Source organism: Sceloporus undulatus, chromosome 9 (genome assembly GCF_019175285.1).
Source record: "Sceloporus undulatus isolate JIND9_A2432 ecotype Alabama chromosome 9, SceUnd_v1.1, whole genome shotgun sequence".
NCBI lineage: Eukaryota > Metazoa > Chordata > Lepidosauria > Squamata > Phrynosomatidae > Sceloporus > Sceloporus undulatus.
The window spans coordinates 33520355-33545029 of NC_056530.1; the positions used below are offsets into that span (position 1 = coordinate 33520355).

At 44.8% G+C, this 24675-nt stretch overlaps 2 protein-coding genes and 1 long non-coding RNA gene across 4 annotated transcripts in view; 1 reads left to right on the forward strand and 2 right to left on the reverse strand.

Moving 5' to 3' along the window:
- Window positions 1-410: 410 nt before the first annotated feature.
- On the reverse strand, window positions 411-15019 carry B4GALT3 (beta-1,4-galactosyltransferase 3). 2 transcript variants are annotated; one of them, XM_042440297.1, is made up of 8 exons: window positions 14925-15013; window positions 13676-13757; window positions 10322-10633; window positions 8287-8522; window positions 7469-7659; window positions 5914-6036; window positions 3482-3586; window positions 411-2625 (listed from the first exon to the last, which is right to left on the reverse strand). In XM_042440297.1, the coding sequence occupies exons 3-8, from the start codon at window positions 10575-10577 to the stop codon at window positions 2058-2060; spliced, it is 1479 nt and encodes a 492-aa protein (XP_042296231.1). In that variant the 5' UTR covers window positions 10578-10633; window positions 13676-13757; window positions 14925-15013; the 3' UTR covers window positions 411-2057. The 2 variants fall into 2 exon arrangements, with proteins under 2 accessions (XP_042296231.1, XP_042296232.1); XM_042440298.1 differs by lacking the exon at window positions 13676-13757 and having other exon boundaries at window positions 14925-15019.
- A 2330-nt stretch (window positions 15020-17349) lies between these two features.
- LOC121916155 (palmitoyltransferase ZDHHC3-like) overlaps window positions 17350-24675 on the forward strand; it is an 18114-nt gene continuing 10788 nt past the window's right edge. The window contains exons 1-2 of the mRNA XM_042440969.1: window positions 17350-17548; window positions 18779-18867. Coding sequence (XP_042296903.1) covers window positions 17373-17548; window positions 18779-18867 — 265 coding nt within the window. The 5' untranslated portion in view covers window positions 17350-17372. The remainder of the gene's footprint in view (window positions 17549-18778; window positions 18868-24675) is intronic.
- Window positions 20185-24675, reverse strand: part of LOC121916156 — a 9142-nt gene continuing 4651 nt past the window's right edge. The window contains exons 2-3 of the long non-coding RNA XR_006100806.1: window positions 23911-24021; window positions 20185-20253 (exon numbers count right to left, since the gene is read on the reverse strand). This is a non-coding gene — a long non-coding RNA (uncharacterized LOC121916156). The remainder of the gene's footprint in view (window positions 20254-23910; window positions 24022-24675) is intronic.

The following is a 24675-nucleotide window of genomic DNA, read 5'->3' on the forward strand; positions in this document are numbered from 1 at the left end:
GTTTTGAGATTTACACTTCCAGAAGCTCTAGTCAGCTTGGCCAAGGGTAAGGACCTATGGGAGTGGCAGTCAAAAACACTTGGAGAACCCAAGCTTTCCTTTCTCTGCTGGAAGAGCTGCTTTGTTATTGTGTAACCCTAAGGCGACCCTATCATGGGATTTTCTTGTTCAGAGGTTTGCCACTGCCTTTCCCTGAGGCTGAGAGGGTGTGAGTTGCCGCAGGTCATACAGTAAGTTTCATGGCTGAGCTGGGAAGTGAACCCATCTGGATCCATAGGCCAAAACCTAAACCACTAGAACACACTGACATAGAAGAGCTACTACGTTTGTCGGTTTTCTTTGTGGCCTCAGAAAAGAGCGCAGTACCCAGAGGCAAAGACAGTGACCAAAAACAACGACTTACTTTTTAATTCATGGACAATATTTTTTATTATTATTTTAAAAAATCAATTATCAAAAATGGGGGGAAGGGAACAGCAGCAGTTACAGCGAGAGATAACTCCATAAATAGAATAAATAGCTACGCACCGTTGTCAGAAAATGAAAGATTGTGAGACGCACATATGAGGTGAAGAGGAGGGCAGGCTGGGGCCAGCCCCAAGAAAAATGGGAACGGGGAGAAGAGCGGTCCTGAAAGGCAGGTAGGCATTGAACAGCATAGAGCTACATCTATTCCTGCCATGTTTACAGCCTCTACTTTCCAGCATTTTTGGAGTGGTAGTGATGGGAATCTAAAGAACCCAACCATTCAGTAGCTCCATGGAGGCCTTTCCCAGCCAGAAGTGTGGTTGCGGTCCCTGGAGTATTTGGTGGCAGGTGTGGAACTGCGCTTACAGCATTTATGTGATCAACTTCCAAAGGTGGGTAGCTTATTGCTCCAGAGCTAAAAAGTACACACAGGTATGCCCCAAATGAATCACAACAGAGCTAATCTTGGCAAGTATTTCTTGCTGGGCTCTAAAAGAAAAACAAAGTTCCAGTCTCAAACCACATTGAGTTCTGGAAGCCAGGGGCATTGGACAGTGGCACAGCCGATAAGAGTCCAGTGCACCTGGCTAAATCACTACTTGGATTGCACTAGGTTTGTTGCTCACTGGCTGGATCGTGTAGGCCTGAGAAAACAGCTTGGACTTGCCCTCTTCCACAGACATCAAATTAACTGAGGGACCTTCTCTGTGCAAAATTTCTTATCTTGGGTGTGACTCAGTTGCAAAAATTTGGGTGTGAGCAGAGAGATGAAGTAAAGAACCAGGCCTACTCTCAACTCGTTGGTGGCAGGGGCCCAACTAAGGCCCAAGACTTATTTTAGAAAAGAAACAAGAGGGGTCAGTCTGAAGCCTGGCTAAACCAGGCAATCTTTTCAGGTCCTCTTGGAAAGGCTTCATGCGGAAGACATTTGGCATCTGCAGGGGCAAGTCTAGAACCTCTCTCCTCTTCTAAACTAGCCAAGAGGAAGCAGGGGACAGGTTGCAGTTTGGGGCTGCAAGAGGTCAAGGCCTTTGCAGGAGCTACCCACCTTTGATTGTGTGGGACCTGCCTTCATGTAGAGGTGGAGAAGTCCCCCCTACTTTACCCAAAGGCAACTGGCATTTATCTAACTCAAGCCACTCTTCCACTCAGCAGCACGTGAACTTCAAGTCAACTTCATCACCATTTGAAAAGTGTATATAGAGATTCCCGCCAATACCAGTTAGTGGGATATGACCCTGATTCAAGTTGTGAGGGGTTATTCCTGTGCAGGACACCGGACCTCTGAGCAGTGACCAAGATTTCCCATCTGCATGAAGGAGATGGAGACCACCAGCAAGGGAACAAAACAGGGAGCACATTCCCTCAGAGTTTCACAGGTGTTGCATCCTCCTGCACTTGGGATCTCTTCGTTGGCCAGATTTGGCAAACCTGGCCCTTAAACACAACCTGCCCACCACACACAAGGAGAGGGCGTGTAAAGGCCTCCAGGCCACAGCAGTAGTGCAACTCCTACAATTGGTTCTAGACACGGCAGCTGGGCGGTTGCTACAGAGTGCTTGGACCTACCCTCTTTAGTCTCTACCTTCTCAGCCAGTATGATTGCTGATTGCCTCCCAGTGTGTTGTGCCCGAGGCAGTGCCCTCAGCCAAATTTCGGGAAGAGCCCAAGCTTGCCCACCCAGCACTGTGGAGCCGTTTCTCTTTCCCACCTTCCGCTGTGGGCTTTGGAACCTCCATGCTGGCTGCAGCCTGGACTGATGTTCCAACACTGGGGGCTCCAGTCTCCTCTTTCCCTATTGCAAGGCTTGTTTGGATTTTCTCCGCATTTGGCGCGAGATGCTCCTTCTTTCCTGGATCCAGCAGCGCCTGGATGGTCCCAAAGGGCACGTCGCCCCAACCCATTGCCTGGGATAGCTTGACAAAGGGAGTCTTGCGTAACATTTCCTGCCGGAACTCATGGTTGCTGCCGCCGTAGTTCCTCCCTCTGAGGCTGGGCAAGGCACCCTTCCCACCCTTGGTCACTCGAGGGTTGGTGCCAATGTCAGCTGTGATGTTGGTGTAAAGGGGGAGCAGTTCCTTCGACAGGAGTTTGTATGTGAGGGAATTCATACCATCCTGAGTCCAGGCCCGGTGTGTCCTGATCAGCAGATCAAACCTACAAAGGAGAGGGAGAGATAGACAGCTGAAAAAAGAGAATAAAGACCTCCACCCTATATAGCCTAAAGCTGCTGTCACTTGTATGCAAGGAACCAACAGCATCAAAGAAAAATGACTGCCGCACAAAAAAATGAAAACAGCAAGAGAACCATAGCTACAAGCTACTCTTTTAAAAACATGACCATCCAGAAAGTGCTGGATTGCAACCTCCTTCACTCGTAAGCAATGGCTAAGGATGAGGGATGCAGCTAACCAAAAACATCCCATTCCTGTCTTAGAAAATCTGAAAGATCATCTTGTAATCCAGACAGCATTGCACTGGCCATCACAAGTGCCTTCTCCACCATCCTAGTGTCTTTCAGATGTTTTGGACTTCTTCTCCCATCAGCCCAACCTGGTCAAGAATTCTGAGAGTTGCTAGCCAAAATATCTGGGGTGGGGACTGGATTGGTTATTTAGATCTATATCTTTGAATTTTTGCAACTCCTTTAGCCTGGAGAAGAGAAAGTTAAGAGGTTATATGTTTAAATAGCCCTGTTTAAATATTTAAAGACTGTCGTACTGAGGGTGGAGCAAGCTTGTTTTCTGCTGCTCCAGAGACTAGAACACGAAACAATGGATGCAAGCTACAAGAAAGAGATTCCACCTCAACATTAGGAGGAACTTCTTGACAGTAAGAGCTGTTCAACAGTGGAAGACCCTCCCTTGGAGTGTGGTGGAGTCTCCTTTGAAGGTTTTTTAATAGAGACTGGAAGGCCATATGTTGGGAGTGCTTCGATTATGTATTCCTGCATGGCAGAATGGAGTATGAGATGGCACTTGAGGTCTCTTCCAACTCTAGGATTCTACAATACCTGTGTGGGTTCTCCTCATTGCCTCTGTCTCCCTTATGCTTCACCATCTTGTAGTGTCCAATGGAAACCGAAGGCCGGGATATCTTCATGCCAGCCAGACGTACTCTGGGGAAAGCAAAAATGCAAGTCAGGAGCATCAGGTTGTTGCAGGGATGCCCTTGCCTTGGGCCCCTGCCTACTCTAGCCATGTTTTTTTGGTATAAAGAACTGGCCTTGCCCTGCTACAAAATCAGAGACTACCAACCTATCATGGCAATGGGCACTGAGCTCTTTCTCTTTTTCAACCCAGTGGCATTTGAAGAAGCAGCTAAGGCCAGAAACATGAACAAACTCTCTGAACCCAAGCTTGAATCTGACTTCTCCACAAACCTAGTGTCTTCCCTTTCCATCTACTCAGATCTTTACAGAGCTTGAGCCAAGGCAAAATGCAAGAATTGAACTGATTTCCCTGCTGAGAAAGAAGGAACAGTTGCCATGGCAATGGATGTGCAATCTTTGCCGAATTCCTTAAATGGGCACAACTGAGGGGTGAGGAGGAGAAAACTGTTTCTTGAGCAAATCTCTGGCAGCATCCACACTGCAGAAACAATTCAGTTTGACACCATTTTAACTGCCATGGCAACTGAATTCCAAAGCACTGAGCCATGGCAGTTAAAGTGGTGTCAAACTGGATTATTTTTGCAGGGAGGATGCAGCCTATCAGAACTACAAAACAAACAAACCTCACTTGCTTCATATTTTGTTCACTATGGCCCCATACAGACAGGCCAAAATAAATCTGCTTCGGGTCACTTTGGAGGTATGCTGTTTAAATGATGCATGCATACTAAGAGTCAGGAAGCCACTCCAAAGCCATGATCCAGGCCTAAGGACTGGAGCACAGCTTTGGTGCAACTTCCAGACTCTTAGTACGCATGCATCATTTAAACAGCATATCTCCAAAGTGACTCAAAGCAGATTTATTTTGGCCTGTCTGTATGGGGCCTATGTTTCTTTGGCTTTTCCAGAAACAGTGAAAGGCCACACTGTTCCCACTCTCATCACCAACAACAATAATGATATAGAGAAACCCCTGAATTCATACCTTCCAGATGTTTTGGACAATGCACATCATCCCCAGCCAGCTTGCTGGGAATGATGGGAGCTGTGGTCCAACACATCTGGAGGATGCCAAGCTGGGAACACTGCCTGCCCTTTGGAAAACTATAGAGGGAAACAAATCAACCTGCCATTCTATTGAACATATAACTCCATACTATATAGGTATGGTAGTTTCTTCCCAATTTTTAGTAACTGTCTCAGTCACAGCCTCACTAATGAATACATAAATGGAACATAGGAAGTGTTACCGGGTGACAAGGTTTACCCCACGGCTAGGGAAGGTGTAGCCCTTCACATGTTGTTGAACTTCAACTCCCATCTGGCCAAGCTACTATAGCAATGGCCAGGGATGATGGGAACTGCATTTCTGCAACATATGAAGGAGCATTGTTTCCCTGACATCAGCCTATATCTGCCTTTATGTACCTGGGATCACCAAACATTTTAGACTTCAGTTCCCATGAGCCCTCACCATTGGACAGGACGTATCTCCTTGAGCTGATGGGAGTTGCAGTCCAAGCCCCCTGGAAAATTGTGAAAGGTTATGCAATAACTAATGGAATTACTGTTCTTTGTTGTTCCATCTTACCTGGACGCTTCAGCCTAACCCGCACCTTTAGTGGGAGGGGAAATGAGCATGCAAGGATCCAAGAGAGAGCACAAGGTGGAATGGAGAAAGAAAGAGAGAAAAAGATGATGATGAAGGCAATGAGAAGGAAGGTACCACTCCAGTCATAGATCAGGAAGAGAGGGATGGAATAAGGCTGGGGCTTCTGAGTGGGAACTGTGTTCCAAGGGATCCCAGTACAATAAAATGAGATGAGAAAAAGGCTCTGATGCTAAAAAAAATGCCATAAAGTACCTGTTGAAGGTACTCTCATCCATGGCTCATTTTTAGACTGGGAAAAAAATGGGCGTATCTATGCCACAATTCTACACAATGCAGCAACAAAAAGAGGGTGCTTTCTGGCTCAGACAATATCCTCTTAAAAGAAATCTGAGCTGTGCTGCTTTTGAAAGCAGGTTTCCAGTCCCTAGGCTTGACAAGATGCATTTATAAGCATGTGAGCACTGTCTGCCTCCCAAGGTGGCTGAGTAAGACTTCTAGCAAAGGGAATGCAGGGCTAAAAAATTACAATCCTCCCTCCACTCCTTACCATCACCACCCGAGATCCTATTGAGATCCGAACTCAAGGTGCCAAAAGACGACAACCAACAATGCAAACTCTAAACAACTGGGAGGGAGATGGATTGTGATAGAGAGGCACAAGGAAGGCAGAATGAAAGAAGTATGGCCAAGAAGGGAAGCGGTGGCAAATGGGGGCACTCACCTGGTAGCAATGTCATCATCCTCACCGCCCCAGCCCCAGTACTCATTGGGGAAGCCATTTATCTTCAGGTACTGCTCCGGAGTGAGGGCCGACACACCACCAAAATACTGTGAATAGGGAAGGCTGGAGACAGATAGGTCAGTGTTGTTAACCTGTCAGGAATCATGCTGCCTACCAAGAGATAAAAGTCTAAGTCACAGGATGAATCATAGAATCATATGAACACCATCCTCTCTGGAAGAAATGCTAGGAGAACCACTGCTGGTTGGACTAAGTCTCCTTCTGAGACAATTCAAAGATAAAGCCGTTAGTCTGTAGATCCAGTATGCAGAGAGATCTTGTAGTACCTTTGAGACTAACCGAACGAAAGAAGTTGGCAGCATGAGCTTTCTTTCTAGACATAAGATGCATCGCAGGAAGTAGACTTTAGTCTAAGAAAGCTCATGCTGCCAACTTGTTTTGTTTGATTAGTCTCAAAAGTGCTGCAAGATCTTTCTACATAGAAAGGACAACGCAAAGTGATTCCTTCTATACCCATCAACCTGGGTCTCTCACGCCACACAATTATAGTTCTTTGAGGCCACTTTAACTGTCATGGCACCATACTATGCAATCCTGGGATCTAAAGTTTCGAGGGGAGATACTTAGGATTGCAGAGGATGCAGCCATGGCCTTTAAAGTAGAATCATACTGCTATAATTATGAAAGGGACTCTGGCTGCTGGAGGGCATTCCCTCTCTTTGCCAGCATTTCAACAGTCTCAGAGTAATCTAGGCCAAGGTTGGGCAGAAGGCAGATCAGTAGATCTCTGGGTAACTCAGACAGCAAGAGGTTTTGACCCATTACTTAACAACAGCAGCAGCAACATGGTTCTCCACCAGCCCCAGCACTAAATTATAGTAGTGAAATGAAAAAAAGCTTGTGGGCAGATTAACCAGAAGTGGATTCAGGTATGTAAGCATTTGAGAACTTTGAATTAATTTCATTAGAACTGTGTGCTTTTGGCACCAGGCTGCTATTGAGCCAGGTGCCAAAAGATCACAGTAACCAATTACTATATACACTCACGTACAAGTCTAAACAATTTAGCCCAAAAATTGACCCAAAATACCTGAGTCAACTTATCCACAGGTCAATGTAAGTATTGTACTTTAACTACAACTCCCATTACCTGCAACATGCCTAGTGGCCAGAGATTATACGCATTTTGGATCCCAGGTTGGGAATAACTATTCTAGGGGTTTGCCAGGGCCGAATGAATCTGACTGCTTCTCTTCCCCAATTGTTGTGTGTGTGAGCCTTCTTTTTAAATGTCACCAGTGCCCCAGGGTATTATGGGAAATCAAAATAGCAGTTCCAACAACCTCGAGAGCACTACTGCCATAACTAGGTCCCATTAAGGGGGCCTTACCAGAAATAACATTGCCCAGTGCTCCCTCAAACCTGCAACAGCCCTCAACTGGTCAACACATAACCAACCCATCGGCCATCTCTCAAGAGCAGTGCCACCTGAGAAGCCAAGCCTCATACCCCCCTTTCTATCCCGTTCCCTCACTTGTAGCCAAACTTGTTCATGGCGACAGAGACATGCTTGGGGCTCCAGGGGTCACAGGCATAGATGTTGTAGTCATTCTCTGGGATGAGGTCTACATCGTGGAGGAAGAGGCAGTTCCATTCTTCATCCTTTAAGGCCTCCTTCACGCCCACGTTCAAGAGCTTGGCCCGGTTGAAGGTGGCATTCCCAGCCTGCAGAAGATCAGGGGGTTGAGTGGGCCAGAAGCCACCACCAAAAAGACAACACACAGTTGGCGCAGAGGGGCTTCCGTGTAACAAAAGCTGCTTCAGATGCCATTAATTGATGCAATCAGCTTTTGCAACATCACAGTATCTTTTTAAGTTGGGAACACATGGCACTCTGGATGCTTCAGGACTGAAGCTCCCAACATCACAGTCAGCACTAGTGAGAGATGATGACTTACACAAATTTATAAAATGATACAAATAATATTCATCCATTCTATAATTGTTGGTCGCTCTCACACTACCCTATGGCCTATGGAATCCTGCGATTTGTCATTTCGTGTGGTATTTCAAATTGTCTGCCAGACAGTGCTAATTCTTCAACAAACTACATATCCTAGGATCCCATACGATGTTGCCATGCAGTTAAAGGGATATAACTGTAGTGTGAAAGAGAGATTTCTCATCTTTTCCATATGTGGGATTTCCTTTTTTTAATGTTTGCTCCCTCTGTGTCATGGTAGCAGAGGTGTGTGGGCAGGATAGCACACAATCAACCTCCTTTAGCTATTAGCCAGGCTGCCTAGGACCACATAGCACTCACTCCACCCACAAGCAAACCCACAAACAAACCTGATGTACAACATAGATTCCATATTGCAGCTGCTGGCGCTGAAGAAAAGGGTGAAGGTAGTACAGCAAGTGGCGAAGGTGCGTCTCCCGGTTGCGGTGTGGGATGATGATGGCTGTCCGGGAGTGTGACTCGCAGGTGGCAGGGCAGTACCGGCCTCCTAGGGCCACCGCTGGGTTCTTCTCCTGAATCTGCTCCAGTGTTGGCACGTTCCTGAAGCTCACAGTCAAGGGGCCAACTGGGATTGATGGGTGAGAGAAAAAGAACAAGAACAGAATCGGAAAGGTGCTGCTGCTTCTGCACATCTGGGTTCAAAAAGGCTGGACTTTGGCCCCTTGTTTCATTTCTGATATAACCTTATAAAATCCCAAATAATTCACCTAAATTTCTAGTTCCAGTAAGACATGAGAGGAATTGTGAGTCCTGCTAATAACTTCTCAACCAACAGATTAAAGTGAGCTGACTTTTGTCTTCTAGTGCCAAGGGGACCCTTTAGTCAATTTTAAGCTTTAAGTAGGATTTTTGGGGAAAGGGGGAACCGAAAGACACCACACATGCAAAAAGACAGCAATAAGCTGTTAGAAACAAATGCTATCTCATCCTTGTGCCAAGTCCATCTGGGCTTTCTGTAATACCACAATAGCAGAATGAAGCACCACACTAAACAGCAGCCAGGAAAATCACCATCATCTCCAAAGAAATCTGGGGTTCAGGTTCTTCCCTTTACTGTCATAGACATGGGGCTCAAACTGGCTTGGGCATCAGTTCCCAGTTGCCAGAACTACTGGGGATGCTAAAAATTAGAGGAATATCTGAAAGGTAATTTTAACAAAAATGCTATCATCACGACTCAGGATTTTCCAGGCCCTGAGGGAATCAAAAGATGCCAGACAACCAATCCCACCCCGCTATCAGCAAATAAAGGATCCCAGACATTCTTCTTCACATCTAGGCCACTTTGCTCAGGAAGGTACCCAAGATCCCTTTCACACGTAGTTTCATTCAGCCAGGTGTCCTCCATCCTATATCTGTGCTTTTCGTTTTTCCGCCCTAAGTGCAGTATCTTACATTTCTCCGTGTTGAATTTCATTTTGTTAGCTGTGGCCCAGTTTTCTAGTCTGTTCAGGTCCTTTTGAATTTTGATCCTGTCCTCTGGAGTATTAGCTACTCCCCTTAATTTGGTGTCATCTGCAAATTTGATAAGTATGCCCCCAATTTTTTTCTCCAAGTGATTGATAAAGATGTTGAATAACACTGGACCCAGGACAGAGCCCTGTGGGGACCCCACTGGTCACTTCTCTCCAGGATGAAAAGGAGCCATTGTTGAGCACCCTTTGGCTTCGGCCGGTCAACCAATTACAAATCCATGTAACAGTTGCCTTGTCTAGCCCACATTTTACAAGCTTGTTTGCAAGAATGTCATGGAAAACCTTGTCAAAGGCCTTAGTGAAATCAAGATATAGTATATCCACAGCATTCCCTTCGTCTACCAAGCTGGTAATTTTATCAAAGAAAGAGATCAGATTTGTCTGGCATGACTTGTTTCTCTGAAACCCATGTTGACTTTTTGTGATTATGGAATTGCTGCTGTCCAGCTGCCTGCTACACAAACAGTACACCTAATATCAGGAAATAAACATTGGGGGTAGTAAGGTTGTTGCCCAAAAAGAAAGGGGTCAGTAGCCCAAAAAAGTTTGGGGACAACTGGTGCAGTGCATAAACATATTCTTCAATCCAAGCACAAGACAAAAATTCAGGAAATCTGCTACATCCACCTTATCTGGAGCACTAGATTAATCTCTCTCTCACACACACACACACACACCTTGGGAAAGCTTTAAGGGAAATACTTTTCTCTGTAACCCCAAGAACCCAGATTTTAAAACGCTATTCCTGAAGGAGACCTCCAGAGCCTTTCAACTGTACAACTCTTGACTCACTATCTTCTTGTTCCTGGTCTCTGAAACTAAGCATCATGACTAAAACAGCCCCAGCACCTCAGTCATCCCTTCGCTAGTTCCAGAATTCAAGACTCACTGAGGTATGGTGACCGATCTGGGCAGTATGGCAGGGATCGCATATGGTTATTGCCAGGCCATGGCTTCTGAGGCAAGAGGCTGAGGTTGGTGTAGACATCGTGGGTACGAGAGTAGTCGAAAGTTGGGTTGCCATCATGCCCAAAGAGGGAGGCCAGGTTTCGAAAGCCGCCAAAAGAGAAGTAAGCCATGAAGGCAAACTGGAAGCCAATGAGGAGAGCCAAGATGCAAGGCCGATCCAGAATCCTTCGGAGCATGGTGCTGGCGGTCGGTGAAATTTCCTTCCTGGATGCTGGAAGGACAGGAATCGCACCTGCAAAGATAGAAGAACAGGCCTTTTGAACACCAGCGGAGAACTACAGTGAGAGAAGGCTAGTAACTCCTGGCCCTGCTTGTCAGCCAGAGTTTGAAAAGTTACTTTTTCACACAGCTACTTCCAAAACCCCCCAGCTGTGTTAGCTATGGCATTCTGGGAATCATAGTGGAAAAAATAACATGTCCAAGCTTGTCTGTGGCTTTTCTGAGACACCTGATTGACCAACTGTAGCATGAAGGGAGCTGGTCAACCAGTGAGTGCCAAACCTTGGTCCTCCAGGTGTTCTGGACTTCAGCTCCCAGAAACCCCAGCAAATATGGTCAACTGTCAGGAATTCTGGGAGCTGGAGTCCAAAACATCTGAAGGACCAAAGTTTGGGAACCACTGGTCTAGACATACAACTAGCCTTATACTGCAGAGTTCTCATTCTCTTAACCCTGGCTTCTTCCATCATATTCTGCTTGCCACACAACTGAAACATAAAATTCTAGTCATATACATGAATATATACAGTAAGTCCCATGAGGAATGGCTAAATGTTATGTTTAAGCTAGACAAGGAAGATTATGGGGAGAAAAGGTATCTGTCTTCAAATATCTGAAAGTCTGCCCAAGAAGAAGTTGGATTGGAATTGTTCTGTTGCTCCAGAGAGCATGACTAGAAGCAATGGATGGAAACTACAGGGAACAGGTTTTCAGTTGCTCTGCAAACATAAAGAGCTCTTTCACTTTAAGAGACAATAGGTTCTCCTGCACTGGAGATACTTCAGCAAATGTCAGACAGCTCTCTGTTGTGCATGCTATCGCTGCATCCTGAGCTGCAAAGCCTGCACTGAGAGGAAGGTTGGACTATATGACCTCCAGGATCCCTTCCTAAAATGTAACAGATACAATTCACACTGGCTCTGTCGATTACTTTAGAATTGTTTAGAGCAGCCTTACCCGAAAAAGATCTCTCCAGATGCTTTGCCCAAGAAATGCCAACAGTCTCAGCCTGAATAGCAGGAGCGACTAATGTCATTTGCCAAAGAATCAAAGGGACAGTTTGGGGAAGGCTGCAGAGGTGAGAAGTGGGCAAAATGCAGACCTCCAGATGCAACTCCCAACACCAGGCTGCATTAGTGATGAGGCTAAAGCTTCTGGGAGTTGCAGCCTGGCAATTGCAGAGCCACACTCTGCCTACCTTTTATACCCTTTCCGCCAATAGAGCCCCAGGACTTCTGGCACAAAAGCGAGAACTGTCCATAAAAAGATTAAGACAGTATGGAATTTATCTGTAAGTATAGCACAGCTGGGGAGAAACCCAGCAACATACCTCCTGCTCCCTGCCCTAACAAAAGCAAACTGAAAACCAGGTAGCAGCAAACACAAGACATTCCTGTCTACAGCATTCCAGACAGGCCTTGCAGCTTCTTACCAGCTAGGAACAAGCATTACCAAATAGCTTCTCATATCTGTGGTCTCAACATACATAGGAGCTAACAAGACTGGGTTTTCTAGTTTAGCAGACTTCATCGATAGCTCATGTTTTCTATTAGGAGAGAGGATGACTATCAGACACACAATTGTGCAAGTGAGTAAATAAAGATCCATATCCATCTGATGGTGTGTATGCGTGCGTGCATGCGTGCGCGCACACACACACACATATATGCCCCCTGTAGTTTGACTCCATTGCTCCTTGTCCTTGGTTCAAAACACACTGCAGAAATAATCCAGTTAGAGACCACTTTAACTGCCCTGACTCAATGCTAGGAAATCCTGGGAACATTTAGGCTTCTCTGTCAGAGAACTCTGGGGCTACAATAAACTACAATTCCCAGGATTCCCTAGCACTGAGCCAGGGCAGTTAAAGCGGTCTCAAACTGGATGATTTCTGCAGTGTGTTTTAGACCTGAGTCTCCAGACCCATGGAAAACAAACCTGTTCCCAATCTGATATGACATTCCTTCAGATACTTAAACAGGGCTATCATATCCCCTCTCAACCTCCTCTTCTCCAGGAGAAACATACCCAGCTCCTTAAGTCTCTCCTTCATAGGGCATGGTTTCCATACCTTTCACCATTTTAGTTGCCCTCCTCTGGACACACTCCAGCTTCTCAACATCCTTTTTGAATTGTGGTGCCCAGAACTTAATGCAACCAAGGATCACACTGGCTTTTTTAGCTGCTGCATCACACTGTTGACTCATGTTTAGCCTGTGGTTTACTAAGACTCCTAGATCCCTTTTACAGGTATCCTAGACCTGTGCATTTCATTATTTCTGCCTAAGTCCCATCCCTTACATTTCTCCCTGTTGAAATTCATCTTGTTAGCTTTAGCCCAGCCCTCTAATCTGTCAAGGGCATTTTGAATTCTGATCCTGTCCTCTGGGGGATTAGCTACTCGTCCTAATTTGGTGTCATCTGCAAATTTGATAAGCATGCCCTTGATCTATTCCTTCATCTAAGTCATTGATCAAGATGCTGAATAGCATTGGTCCTAGGACAGAGCCTTGTGGGACCCCACTGGTCACTTCTCTCCAGGATGAAAAGGAGCCATTGCTAAGCACCTTTTGGGTTCGGCCCTTTGAGTTTTTGGCCCTATGACATTTCTCTAAATCAACTGGATTCTCTCACACATAGTTGTGTGTGTGCTGGAGGCTGCATTCCTCACCTCCTAGAGACACTATTTAAATATTTACACACAGGGCTAGAGATTGCAAATATCTGGATGTACAGTTTTCAGTGCACACCCAGCTCCCAATGTTTTCAGAAAAGGTGTTGTTTTTTAAATGAAGCCCAGAAAAGGTTTGGAAACCCTTTGCGGACTATTCAAAGCTATAGCCGTGTCAGTCTGTGGTATCAGCATGTAGAGAGAGATCTTGTTGCACCTTAGTCTCAGAGATGTTACAAGATCTCTCTGCTTTGCGGAGTGCATTGAAGACTAAAGAATTCTAGTGTTAATACAATTCTAGGTACGGCTGTTCGGTAAATTTCAAATGCCACTGCTCCATACATACCACCCGATTCTGGGAAGTGGGATTTAATACTGCATTACCTTGTCATGGCTCCATGCTCTTGAATTTTGGGAATGGTAGCTTGGTCCACTTTAACTTTCCATGTTCCAATAGTATGGGATTCTGGGGAACAGTAGTTTGATACCACTTTAACTTGCCATGGCTCAATAGCAATATCATTTACATTTCTATATTGCTTCATAGTCAACTAAGCACTCTCTAAGCTAGTGGTCCCCAAATTGTGCCCTTTAATAAGAGACTTTGGACTTCAGCTCCCAGAAGCCTCAGCCATGTTGGCCAATAGCCTGGGATTCTGGGAGTTGAAGTCCAAAATTCCCTTAAAGAGCACAGTTCAGGGACCACTGCTCTTAGAGGTTATTCATTTTACTGACCTACGAAAGGATGGAAACTTGACTCAACCTTGGAGCCCTCTGGGATCGAACTCACAGCCTTGTGGCTGCAGGAACAGCATTTAACCACTGCGCCACCAGGGCACCTTCACTACTATGGAATTCTGGGAATTGTAGTTGGATATCACTTTAACTGTCATGGCTCAGTGCTACAGAATTCTAGGAATTGCAGTTGGGCAAATTTAAACTGCCATGGCTCCATGCTATCTAACACTGGGAATTGTAACTGGATGCCGCATTAACATGTCATGGCTCCTCCATGCTATGGAATCCTGGGAACTACCGCTTGATCCACTTTAACGTGCCAATGGTAGGGAAATCTGGGTGATACCACTCCCAACTTGCCCTGGCTATGGAAGCCTAGGAATTGCAGTTTGGCCCACTTTAACCGCCACGGCTCAATAGTATGGAATTCTGGGAACTGGTGTTTGATGCCACTTTAACTGCCACGGCTCCATAGTAGAATGTTGGGAATTCTAGCTTGGCACATTTTTTTAACCATCACAGCTCCATGTCTGGGACTTCAAAATTCTGGGACTTTGGGTGTCTACCAAACTCTGGGTCTCAGTATGGAGCCATGGCTCTGTGCTGTGGCATTCTGGGAGACTACAGCCTTATCCCACTTGCCATGGCTAGGGAATCTGGGCTTTGCTCTGGTGCCACAGCCAAGGACACTTCCCAGGACTCCCTTAGCATAGAGCCATGGCACAACAAACTCCAACTCCCAGAATTCCATAGCCTTGAGCCAGAAAAGGTGCCAAACCGGGTTATTCCCCCAGTGTGGATGCAGCCACAGAGATACTAAGGACCCCCATGTTGCCCCCATAGCCCACTGACCACTCTAAGCCCCATCCTCCTTCTCAGGAGGCCTCCCAGGTACCTGCAGCCTTGAAGGGTCTCCCTCCTCTTCCTCTTCTCAGCTCCAACTCAGAAGCAAGAGCCCCACCGCCGCCATCTTGGGAAGGGGAGACAAAGGGGGCGGGGACTAGAGGGACTAGTAGAGGGGGAGACCAGCCAGTGACGTAGCATGACGTGGGCGCGGCTTTGGCGTTGCAATTCTTCAGGCCGCCTCTAGAGGGCGCGGAAGAGTAAGGAAGGAGGCTTTGATTCAGTGGTTCCCAAACTTTGGCCTTCCAGGTTTTTTTGGACTTCAACTCCCAGAAGCCTCAGCCTTCTTAGCTAATGGCCTGGGATTCTGGGAGCTGAAGTCCAACAGCCCTGGAAGGGCAGAATTTGGGAACCACTGGAAAAGTCTGTGGCTTTTTTTAGAGACCACTGAAAAACTGTTACGGTGATTGTGGGATATCAGATTCAAAACTGATTTTTCTCTGATTTCTGTGATTTTCTGTGAATTTGTTCTTTCTGTGATGATTCCAGGCCTGTGATGATTCTGACTCTGAGTCATGCAGTGTTGCCAACAAGCCTTGAAGATATTCCCTGGAATGTTTTACCAAAATCCCAAGAATCCCCCAATATTTATTATTATTATTTACTCAAAATCCCTGGAAGGAAATTAAAAAAATTCCCCAGATTCTGGGGTAATCCCCAGAAATTGGCAACACAGGACAGTTACATTCAGTTGGTTCAGTTACTGCAGCCTTCCTTGTGTGAGGTTTTTTTTAATTATAATATTCATTCATTAAACGTCTATTGCTAATCTGATCTCTTTTTAAATAGAATTACCAGCTTGGTAGATGAAGGGAATGCTGTGGATATAGTATATCTTGATTTCAGTAAGGCCTTTGACAAGGTTTCCCATGACATTCTTGCAAACAAGCTTGTAAAATGAGGGCTAGACAAGGCAACTGTTGCATGGATTTGTAATTGGTTGACCGGTCCGGCCGAAGCCAAAGGGTGCTCAACAATGGCTCCTTTTCATCCTGGAGAGAAGTGACCAGTGGGGTCCCACAGGGATCTGACCTGGGCCCAGGGCCATTCAACATCTTTATCAATAATTTGGATGACAGAATTGGGGGTATACTTATCAAATTTGCAGATGACACCAAATTAGGAGGAATAGCTAATACTCCAGAGGACAGGATTGAGATTCAAAATGACCTGAATAGACTAGAAAGCTGGGCCACAGCTAACAAAATGAACTTCAACAGGGAGAAATGTAAGGTACTGCATTTAGGGTGGAAAAATAAAAAGCACAGATATAGGATCATGGTGGACACCTGGCTGAATGAGAGACTTATACGTGTGAAAGGGATCTAGGAGTCCAAGTAGACCACAAGTTGAACATGAGTCAACAGTATGATGCGGCAGCTAACAAGGCCAATGTGATTCTAGGCTGCATCAATAGAAGTATAGTGTCTAGATCAAGGGAAGTAATAGTGCCACTCTGTTCTGCTCTGGTCAGGCCCCACCTGGAATATTGTGTCCAGTTCTGGGCACAACAATTCAAAAAGGATGTGGAGAAACTGGAGCATTTCTAAAGGAGGGCGACTAAAATGGTGAAAGGTCTGGAAACCATGAAACCCTACAAGGAACGACTTATGGAGCTGGGGATGTTTAGCCTGGAGAAGAGATGGTTAAGAGGTGATATGAGAGCCCTGTTTAAATATTTGTAGGGGTGTCATACTAAGGATGGAGCAAGCTTGTTTTCTGCTGCTCCAGAGAACAGGAGCAATGGATGCAAGCTCCAGGAAAAGAGATTCCACCTCAACATTAGGAGGAACTTCCAGACAGTAAGGGGTGTCTGACAGCGGAACCCACTCCCTCCAAAATTTTGGTGGAGTCTCCTTCCTTGGAGGTCTTTAAACAGAGGCTGGATGGCCATCTGTCAGAGATGCTTTGATTGAGAGTTCCTGCATGGCAGAATGGGGTTGGACTGGATGGCCCTCCTTGGGGTCTCTTCCAACTCTAGGATTGTACAGTATTCTATGATTCTACATATAATATATGTAACTATATGTATACTAATACCTTAACATATTAATATAGGAGAAATATAGAAAGGTAAAAACATGGTGCTTTTTGTTATCATTTGCGGTCTTTCCCTATTCAACGGGGGCTGGGGTCCTGTGCCCCTAACCCTAGGGAACATGGAGCGACAGGTGTACTCTACAGATTACCACTGCTTGTGCATTTTGACTTTTTTGGCCCTTAACGCGAGGGAAGGCTTGAAGGGACTCTGTAGGCCTCGTCGCCATAGCAACCGGCGATCCCGGAAGCGTACGCTCTCCCTTCACGCGAGGGAAGGTTTGAGGGGGAGACTGCAGGCCTCGTCGCCATAGCAACAGGCGACCGCGGAAGCGCGTCGGCGTGCGTGGGCTGCGATTGGCTGGCGTGGGGCGAGGGGGCGGGGCCGGCTGCGGAGGTTGCCATGGGCGCGGCGGTGGCTGCTGCTGCTGCTGCTGGTGGTGCGTCGGGGTCTCGCTGGAGCCGGTGCCGGTGGGACCCTTGCGGGCTGCTCTGCCTTCTCCTGACCTACTTGAGCGTGGGCTACGCCGACTATGTCATCCTGCAGCACGTCCTCCTCCAGCCGGGCTTCCGGGGAAGGTAGGCAGGCAGGCACTCTGCACATGCTCAGGGGCCACGCCCTGGCTCAGCGCTAGGGCACCCTGGGAATTGTAGTTCCAGAGTCATTCAGTCAAAAGGAAAGCATTGCAAACCCCGAATAACCCAGGATGCACTGGACAAGAACAGGCATGCCATAGTATATTGTATTGAGGGAGCAAACTTGTTTTCTGCTGCTCCAGAGAACAATGGATTCAAGAAAAGAGATTCCAGCTCAACATTAGGAGGAACTTCCTGAGAGTAAGGGCTGTTCATGGAATCAGAGAACCATAGAATTGGAAGAGACCGCAAGGGCCATCCAGCCCAACCCTATTCTGCCATGCAGGAACTCTCCATCAAAGCATCCCCATTGACAGATGGTCATCCACCTCTGTTTAAAGACCTCCAAAGAAGGAGGCTCTATCACTTTCCAAGGGAGCCAATTCCACTGTTGAACAGCCCTTAACTGTCAGGAAGATCCTCCTAATGTTCAGGTGGAATCTCTTTTCCTGCAGCTTGCATCCATTGTTCCAGGTGCTGTTCTCTGGAGCAGCAGAAAAGAAGCTTGCTCCCTCCTCAATATGACATCCCTTCAAATATTTAAACAGGGCGATCATATCACCTCTTAACCTTCTTTTCTCCAGACTAAACATCCCCAGCTCCCTAAGGCGTTCCTCATAGGGCAAGGTTTCCAGACCCTTCACCATTTTAGTCACCCTCCTCTGGACACGCTCCATTTGCCCAACATCCTGTTTGAATTGTGGCTCCAGAACTGGATGGAGCAAATTTGTGTGATACATTTTTCCCCAACAAGATCTGAGAGTGCCATTTGTGCCTACCTGGCCCCCAGCTCTTATAGTTGCTATGCCTTGACTAGTTCAAGCTGTAATCCTGAACACTTTTGTTAGGACACCATCTGGAATCTGGAAGACTGTGTCCAGTTCTGAACACTGCAGTTCAAAAAGGATGTTGAGATTCCCACCATAATTCAGCTAACAGCCTCTTGTACTTCCAAGAAGAAGCTCAAAGCTTTACTTGTATTGATAAGATGATCCTCGTTTGACTGTCAGGCTATTTTCAACCAGATAGCGACTTTTAAGGACGGTTATGGTAAAGGCATGGGGATAGAATGAGCCCTCAGGTTTCACTATTTCCCCCTGGAGAAACATTGGGGAGGGGATCCCTGGAAAGCTTGATAGATGCTAATGATCTCACTTCTTCCATTTGCCACAGTCTCTGGTGCCCCTTCCATGCGGTGGCATTCAACTTCATCATCATGATGCTCCTCGCCTGCCACTCCCGCGCTGTCTTTGCGGATCCAGGTAAACCTCTTTTGTGACTTTACTGAGGCCGCAGAGGCCTTGGCGGCTCTGCAGAAGGGCCGCCTTTGCCTCTCTGTTGCTAAACACAATGACGTGTGACACTTTAAAGCGTGGTAACAAATGCATATTGCAGTCACATTTCAAAAGTAAAACAACAGCCATGAATGACATAACTGTGTATGCCATTTAAAGAAACAATTAGAAACAATTATTCATTAAACCAACCATTGGGTTCTAGTAACTAAGGTCTAAAACACACTGCAGAAATAAACTACTGCCCTGGCTCAATGCTACGTAGTTCTAGGAACTATAGTTTCTGAAACATTTAGCCATCTCTGTCAGAGAGCTCTGGTACCACAATAAACTACAGTTCCCAGGATTCCCTAGCACTGAGCCAAGGCATTTAATCCAGTTTGACACCATTTTGGTCCCAAACACACTGCAGAAACCATCCATTTAAACTGCCCTGGCTTAATGCTAGAGAATTCTCGGAACTGTAGCCATCTCTATCAGAGAGCTCTGGTACCACAATAAACTACAGTTCCCAGGATTCCCTAGCACAGAGCCAGCACAGTTAAAGTGGTCTCAAACTGGATTATTTCTGCAGTGTGTTTTGGACCCAAGCTAAAAAGGCCTTTTAACAGGATTTTAAAGCGTTTACCATTTTCTTATTTATTCTTAAGCAAACGTAAGCCACAGAAAAGCAGCAGACTATGCAGCGAGTCATGCAAAAAATTACAAGTAATAACAATTAGTTGCTTTCTAAAAATACAACAATTAGTAATTAAAAAAACTTTTAAAACCTAACTTTCCAAACTTCTGGTCCAATGCAAATATATTTATTTGGGTTTGTCAAGAAAAAAAATCCTGCCAAACTAATCTTATATATTTTTTAATTTAAACATTACAAACAAAACAAAAAGGAAACTTTCTGCTTCTACGGCTGCATCTGCACGGCAGAATTAATGCAGTTTGACACCACTTTAATTGCCATAACACCATGCTAGGGAATTTTGGGAGTTGTAGTTTTATGAGACACTTTATTTATATACCGCTTTTCCAACAGAGCAAAGCGGTTTACAAAAATGCATAAACAATGACATAAACAATGACATTAGCAAATATACAACTAAAAATTCATCCCCTTACCTTAACTAAATGCAGTTAATTTAATCAAAATACAATTAAATTAATAACATTAAAGTCTATTATACCTGGGATAAATCCTTAGGACTGGAGCGTGGCTTTGATGCAGCTTCTGGACTCTTACGACGCATGTATCATTGAAACATCATATCTCCAAAGTGACTCGAAGCAGCTTTATTTTGGCTGTCTAGATCAGGCCTCAGTTTTCTCTTCCAATTTCAGTCACTTTTTATTCATTTGCTGTAACAATAACAAAAGTTCTCATGTTTTTTAGTAACACGAAGTGGTTGAGTAATATACCAGCCAGTAATTCATGGTGGTGAAATATAGTTTTAGCTTGCCCTAAAATTAGATGCAAGAAGACGTTTAGTACTTATTGGGTCACTTTAAATAAAAATACAGGTAAAACAATATAAATATATATATTTAAAAATGATTTTTTAAAATCAATCCAATGTGATCCACGCTGGCACATAACATTAAAATGGTGGGAAAGGAGGACTTACACTGAGCCCTGCTGGAATCAAGGAAGAGTAAGGACAGACAACAGAAAGTCTTCACCCAATACATAAACTATGGCATTTACTTCCCTGCCTTAATTTCCTTGTCAAACAGGTGTTGTATATCATTAGAGCAGTCACTTAGTCATCTTCCTTCCTGGGTTTGCTTACATGTCATTCCACTCTGTTTGAGCCTTGGCCACAGTGGTGTGGGCATTTTGAATTACTGTACGGATATTTAATTTTTGTGTACATTAGTTATGAATCTAGCTTTTTTAAAACCATAATTTGCTTGTTATGTATAATATTTATATTTAAGGTATCTGATGAAATATTCCAGGATGAAACAGAGGCCTGTTACAGACTGCCAAAATAAAGCTGCTTGGGGTCTCTTTGGAGGTATGCTGTTTAAATGATGCATGCATCCTAAGAATCTGGAAGCTGCACCAAAGCTGCACTCCAGTGCTTAGGAATGGAGTGTGGCTTTGGCACGACCGCCGGACTCTTAGGACCTATGCATCATTTAAATAGCATACCTCCAAAGAGACCCAAAGCAGCTTTATTTTGGCAGTCTGTAACAGGCCTATTATTCCCAGGAATACTCTCCCATCAGTGGGGGATTTCTGGCTCTCAAGAATCAACGTTTGATGTGAAAGCCTCAAGAATTTCCCATTATGTCTGAACCTTTCCCAATGGAGAACCTTTCCCAATCTGAGAACCTTTCCCAATGGAGTATTAGCTCTATGTGTCACTACATCTATTTGATACAGTCATTGATACACTCATTTGATACAGTCCCCATAATACAGATGGGAGCACCAGCATGGTATTGTGGTTTAAATGCTGGATTCAGGAGATCTCAGTTGAAATCCTTGCTTGGCCATGGATGGGTGATGTTGGCCAACTCATATTCTCTTAGCCTCAGAACAAATCTCACCAAGAAAACCTTGGGAGGTGGTCATCTTGGGGTCACCTTAAGTTGGAAAAGACTTGAAGGCACACAACAGCAAAAAATTCAGATGACAAGAGATGAGGCTGAGGGTGACCTTAATGAACAGGTCCTCAGTTAGTTCATGGAACAAATGCCCTTCACATCTCAGTTTGTTAGGCTCTATAGTAAGAGGAACCTCCTAATTTTGAACTTGAAAAGATGCTATTTGCCTTACATCTCCCAGATTCCCCCAGCCAGCATGGCCAGGAGTCACACTGGTGGAGGTATTCTGGGAGTTATAATCCAAGGAATTAATGTTTCCAAACTCTGCTCTGCTTACTTGCTGTTGAAGACTCACTACATTGGTTGGGTATGACCTTCTTTCATTACTCATCTCAGAAGCATTTTTAAAAGAGAGAGCACCGTGTCTCATTCGACAGGGCCACTTAAAAATAATTCTTACACCATTAAACCTCTTCCCTTCTTTGCTCCTTCCTCATATTCAGTATCTTTTATAAAAACAAAAAGGTAAATTGGCAAGTGTTCTTTAAGTTTAGAAAAATTGCTTTTTTTGGATTATAACTCCCGGGATCTGTATCCATAATAACAAGTGCAACTTTTCCATGTTCTGTTTTCTCCTTTGAACACCAAAGGGCTGCAATCTCATTCTTTTCTACCAGTAAATCAAGGGGAGTCATAGTGCCACTGTATTCTGCTTTGGTCAGGCTTCACCTGGAATACTGTGTCCAGTTTTGGGCACCACAATCCAAATGTTGAGAAGCTAGAGCATGTCCAAAGGAGGGCGACTAAAATGGTGAATGGTCTGGAAACCATGCCCTATGAGGAAAGACTGAGGGAGTTCGCAGTGTTTATCCTGGAGAAGAAGCGGTTAAGAGGTGATATGATAGTCCTGTTTAAGTATTCGAAGGGGTGTTACACTGAGGACAGCGGAGCAAGCTTGTTTTCTGCTGCTCCAGAGATTAGGACCCGGAGCAATGTATTCAAACTACAGGAAAAGAGATTCTACCTCAACATTAGGAAGAACTACCTGACAATAAGAGCTGTTAGACAGTGGAAGACATTCCCTCAGAGAGTGGTGGAGTCTCCTCCTTTGGAGGTTTTTAAACAGAGGCTGGATGGCCAACTGTCAAGGATGCTTTCATTGTGAGTTCCTGCATGGCAGGAGGTTTGCTAAATGGCCCTTGTAGTCTCTTCTAACTTTATGATTCTATGAAAGCTGAGTTTCCCAGGGCTTGCTCTGATGAGTTAGGAGCCTTATTTTCCTCCATGATAGCCCAGATCCCGCCTCGCCCATTGGCAAGCAAGGCTTGCTACTTCTGCAGTGCTCCCTTTTTATCACATACAGGCAAAGCAGCTTCCTGATCTTTTTATTTTTCCATAGCCTCTTGCCTCTGTCTTGGCTCCAGCTGAAGGTCATTGGTTTGGCTGCATCAGAGGTGTCGCCTCACCTTGGAAAAGGGCCCTTGAGCCTGTGGATCTTCTGGAGTGGTTTATCTTTTTTCAGAGGGAAGCCAGCAGTCGTCTTGGCTAGTGGCATTTGGGACAGAAGCACAATTGGTGTTATTTCAACTAATCAAACTGCTTTGTTTGTGGTCTCCCCCTCCTCTCTAAATGCAAAAACAAAATATTTATCCTGCAAATGTACCTCAGCTGCGTCAGTCAAGAAATGGAACATTACTGTTGAGTAATGTGTCTGCATCATTGTTAGGAGTGCATTCTGTTCCCATTTGTTGCAGTTTGTTTAGTTCATGATATACAGTACTCTGAAAGGCAGAATGTCTTGGATTCTCCTTAGCCCTTCCAGACAGAGTTGAATTTTTCCCCCTGACTTGTTTGCTTAAAAGTAAAATAATTGTCTTACTGGATTGGACTTAAAGGCCATTTTGTCAGCGCTCCAGCAGTTGCGCCAGAAAAGCTCTTTCATTGTCTGTTCTAAGCATTTGATGCTGAGTGGTATTCTGCTACTGAAACTGGTGGTTCTGTTCCAAAATATATTACATGTTAAAGTAGAAGGAATAAGAAAGCAGAAAGGCTTATGATTTGGACCTTTATATATATCTGACTAAAACATTTATGTACAGCGCTGTGTAAACTTACAGCGCTTTATAAATAAAGGTTAATAATAATAATAATATATATTAAATCACAACATACAAAACTACAAAATGCACGTCAATACATCTAAACACAATACTGTATAAAACAACATGCATACATATAAAGTATATGTTCTTTTTTCAAGTTCTTAGATAACATTTTGGTCCTTGATATATTAACTATGAATCCTGAAACTAATCCAAAAACGTTCAGTGTTTAAATCAGAGGCAATAGAGAGAGGATTTGGACCTATCTTGTGATATTGTTGAAAAGCTTAAAATACTTTGTATTACAGAAGCAAGACCTCAGCAGAAGAAACTATATCTGTAGCCAATGTAGGCAGCATACCATTGTGGAATACATTTGAAGGCAGTGTTAGAGGCCTGGGGTCCTCCAAAGGCCATTGACTCCAGCTCCCATCAGCTAGTACAGCCAGTGATCATAGACAAGTTCCTCAGCCTGTGTGAGTAGAAATGTCATAAGCACAGCAATGTATTGCTATACACACATAACAAGAAGGAAAGAGTGGCAAATAGTGATGCACATGAGAGAGGCTGAGCAAAAACAAATAGGTCTGGAAGAAAGAGCAGTCTGTTTTGTTTTCCTTATTTTGTTTTGAGCCACTTAGTATTAATATATACAGTGGGCCCTCCACATTCACTAGGGTTAAGTGCCGAAGAATCCTGTGAAAGTGACAAACCGCAAATTAATAAACAACAATATTTTTTGTTAACATGAGAGAATATTAGGAATAGCTAATATTGGTGCCAGAGAGTGACCATAGAATTGCACTGGAGGAGCTGCAGATACCTAGAGAAGTCTTCTCTCTAATAATCTCTAGGTCCTCCAGCATGACTTCTGGCAACAGTTAACTATAGACATGCTGGAGGACCTAGAGATTCCTAGAGAGAACATATTAATCAAAGCTGTGAATAATCAAATCCGCAAAAGTCAAAGCTACGAATGTGGAGGGCCCACTGTAAAGTATTTATTATATTTTTACCCTTTCCTCTGAGGAATTCAAGGGAGCAAAAATGTTATTTCCCTACCCTATTAATCTTCTCACCTCCCAACAGCTCTGTGGGATAGATTAGGTTGGCAGAGAAATTGCCA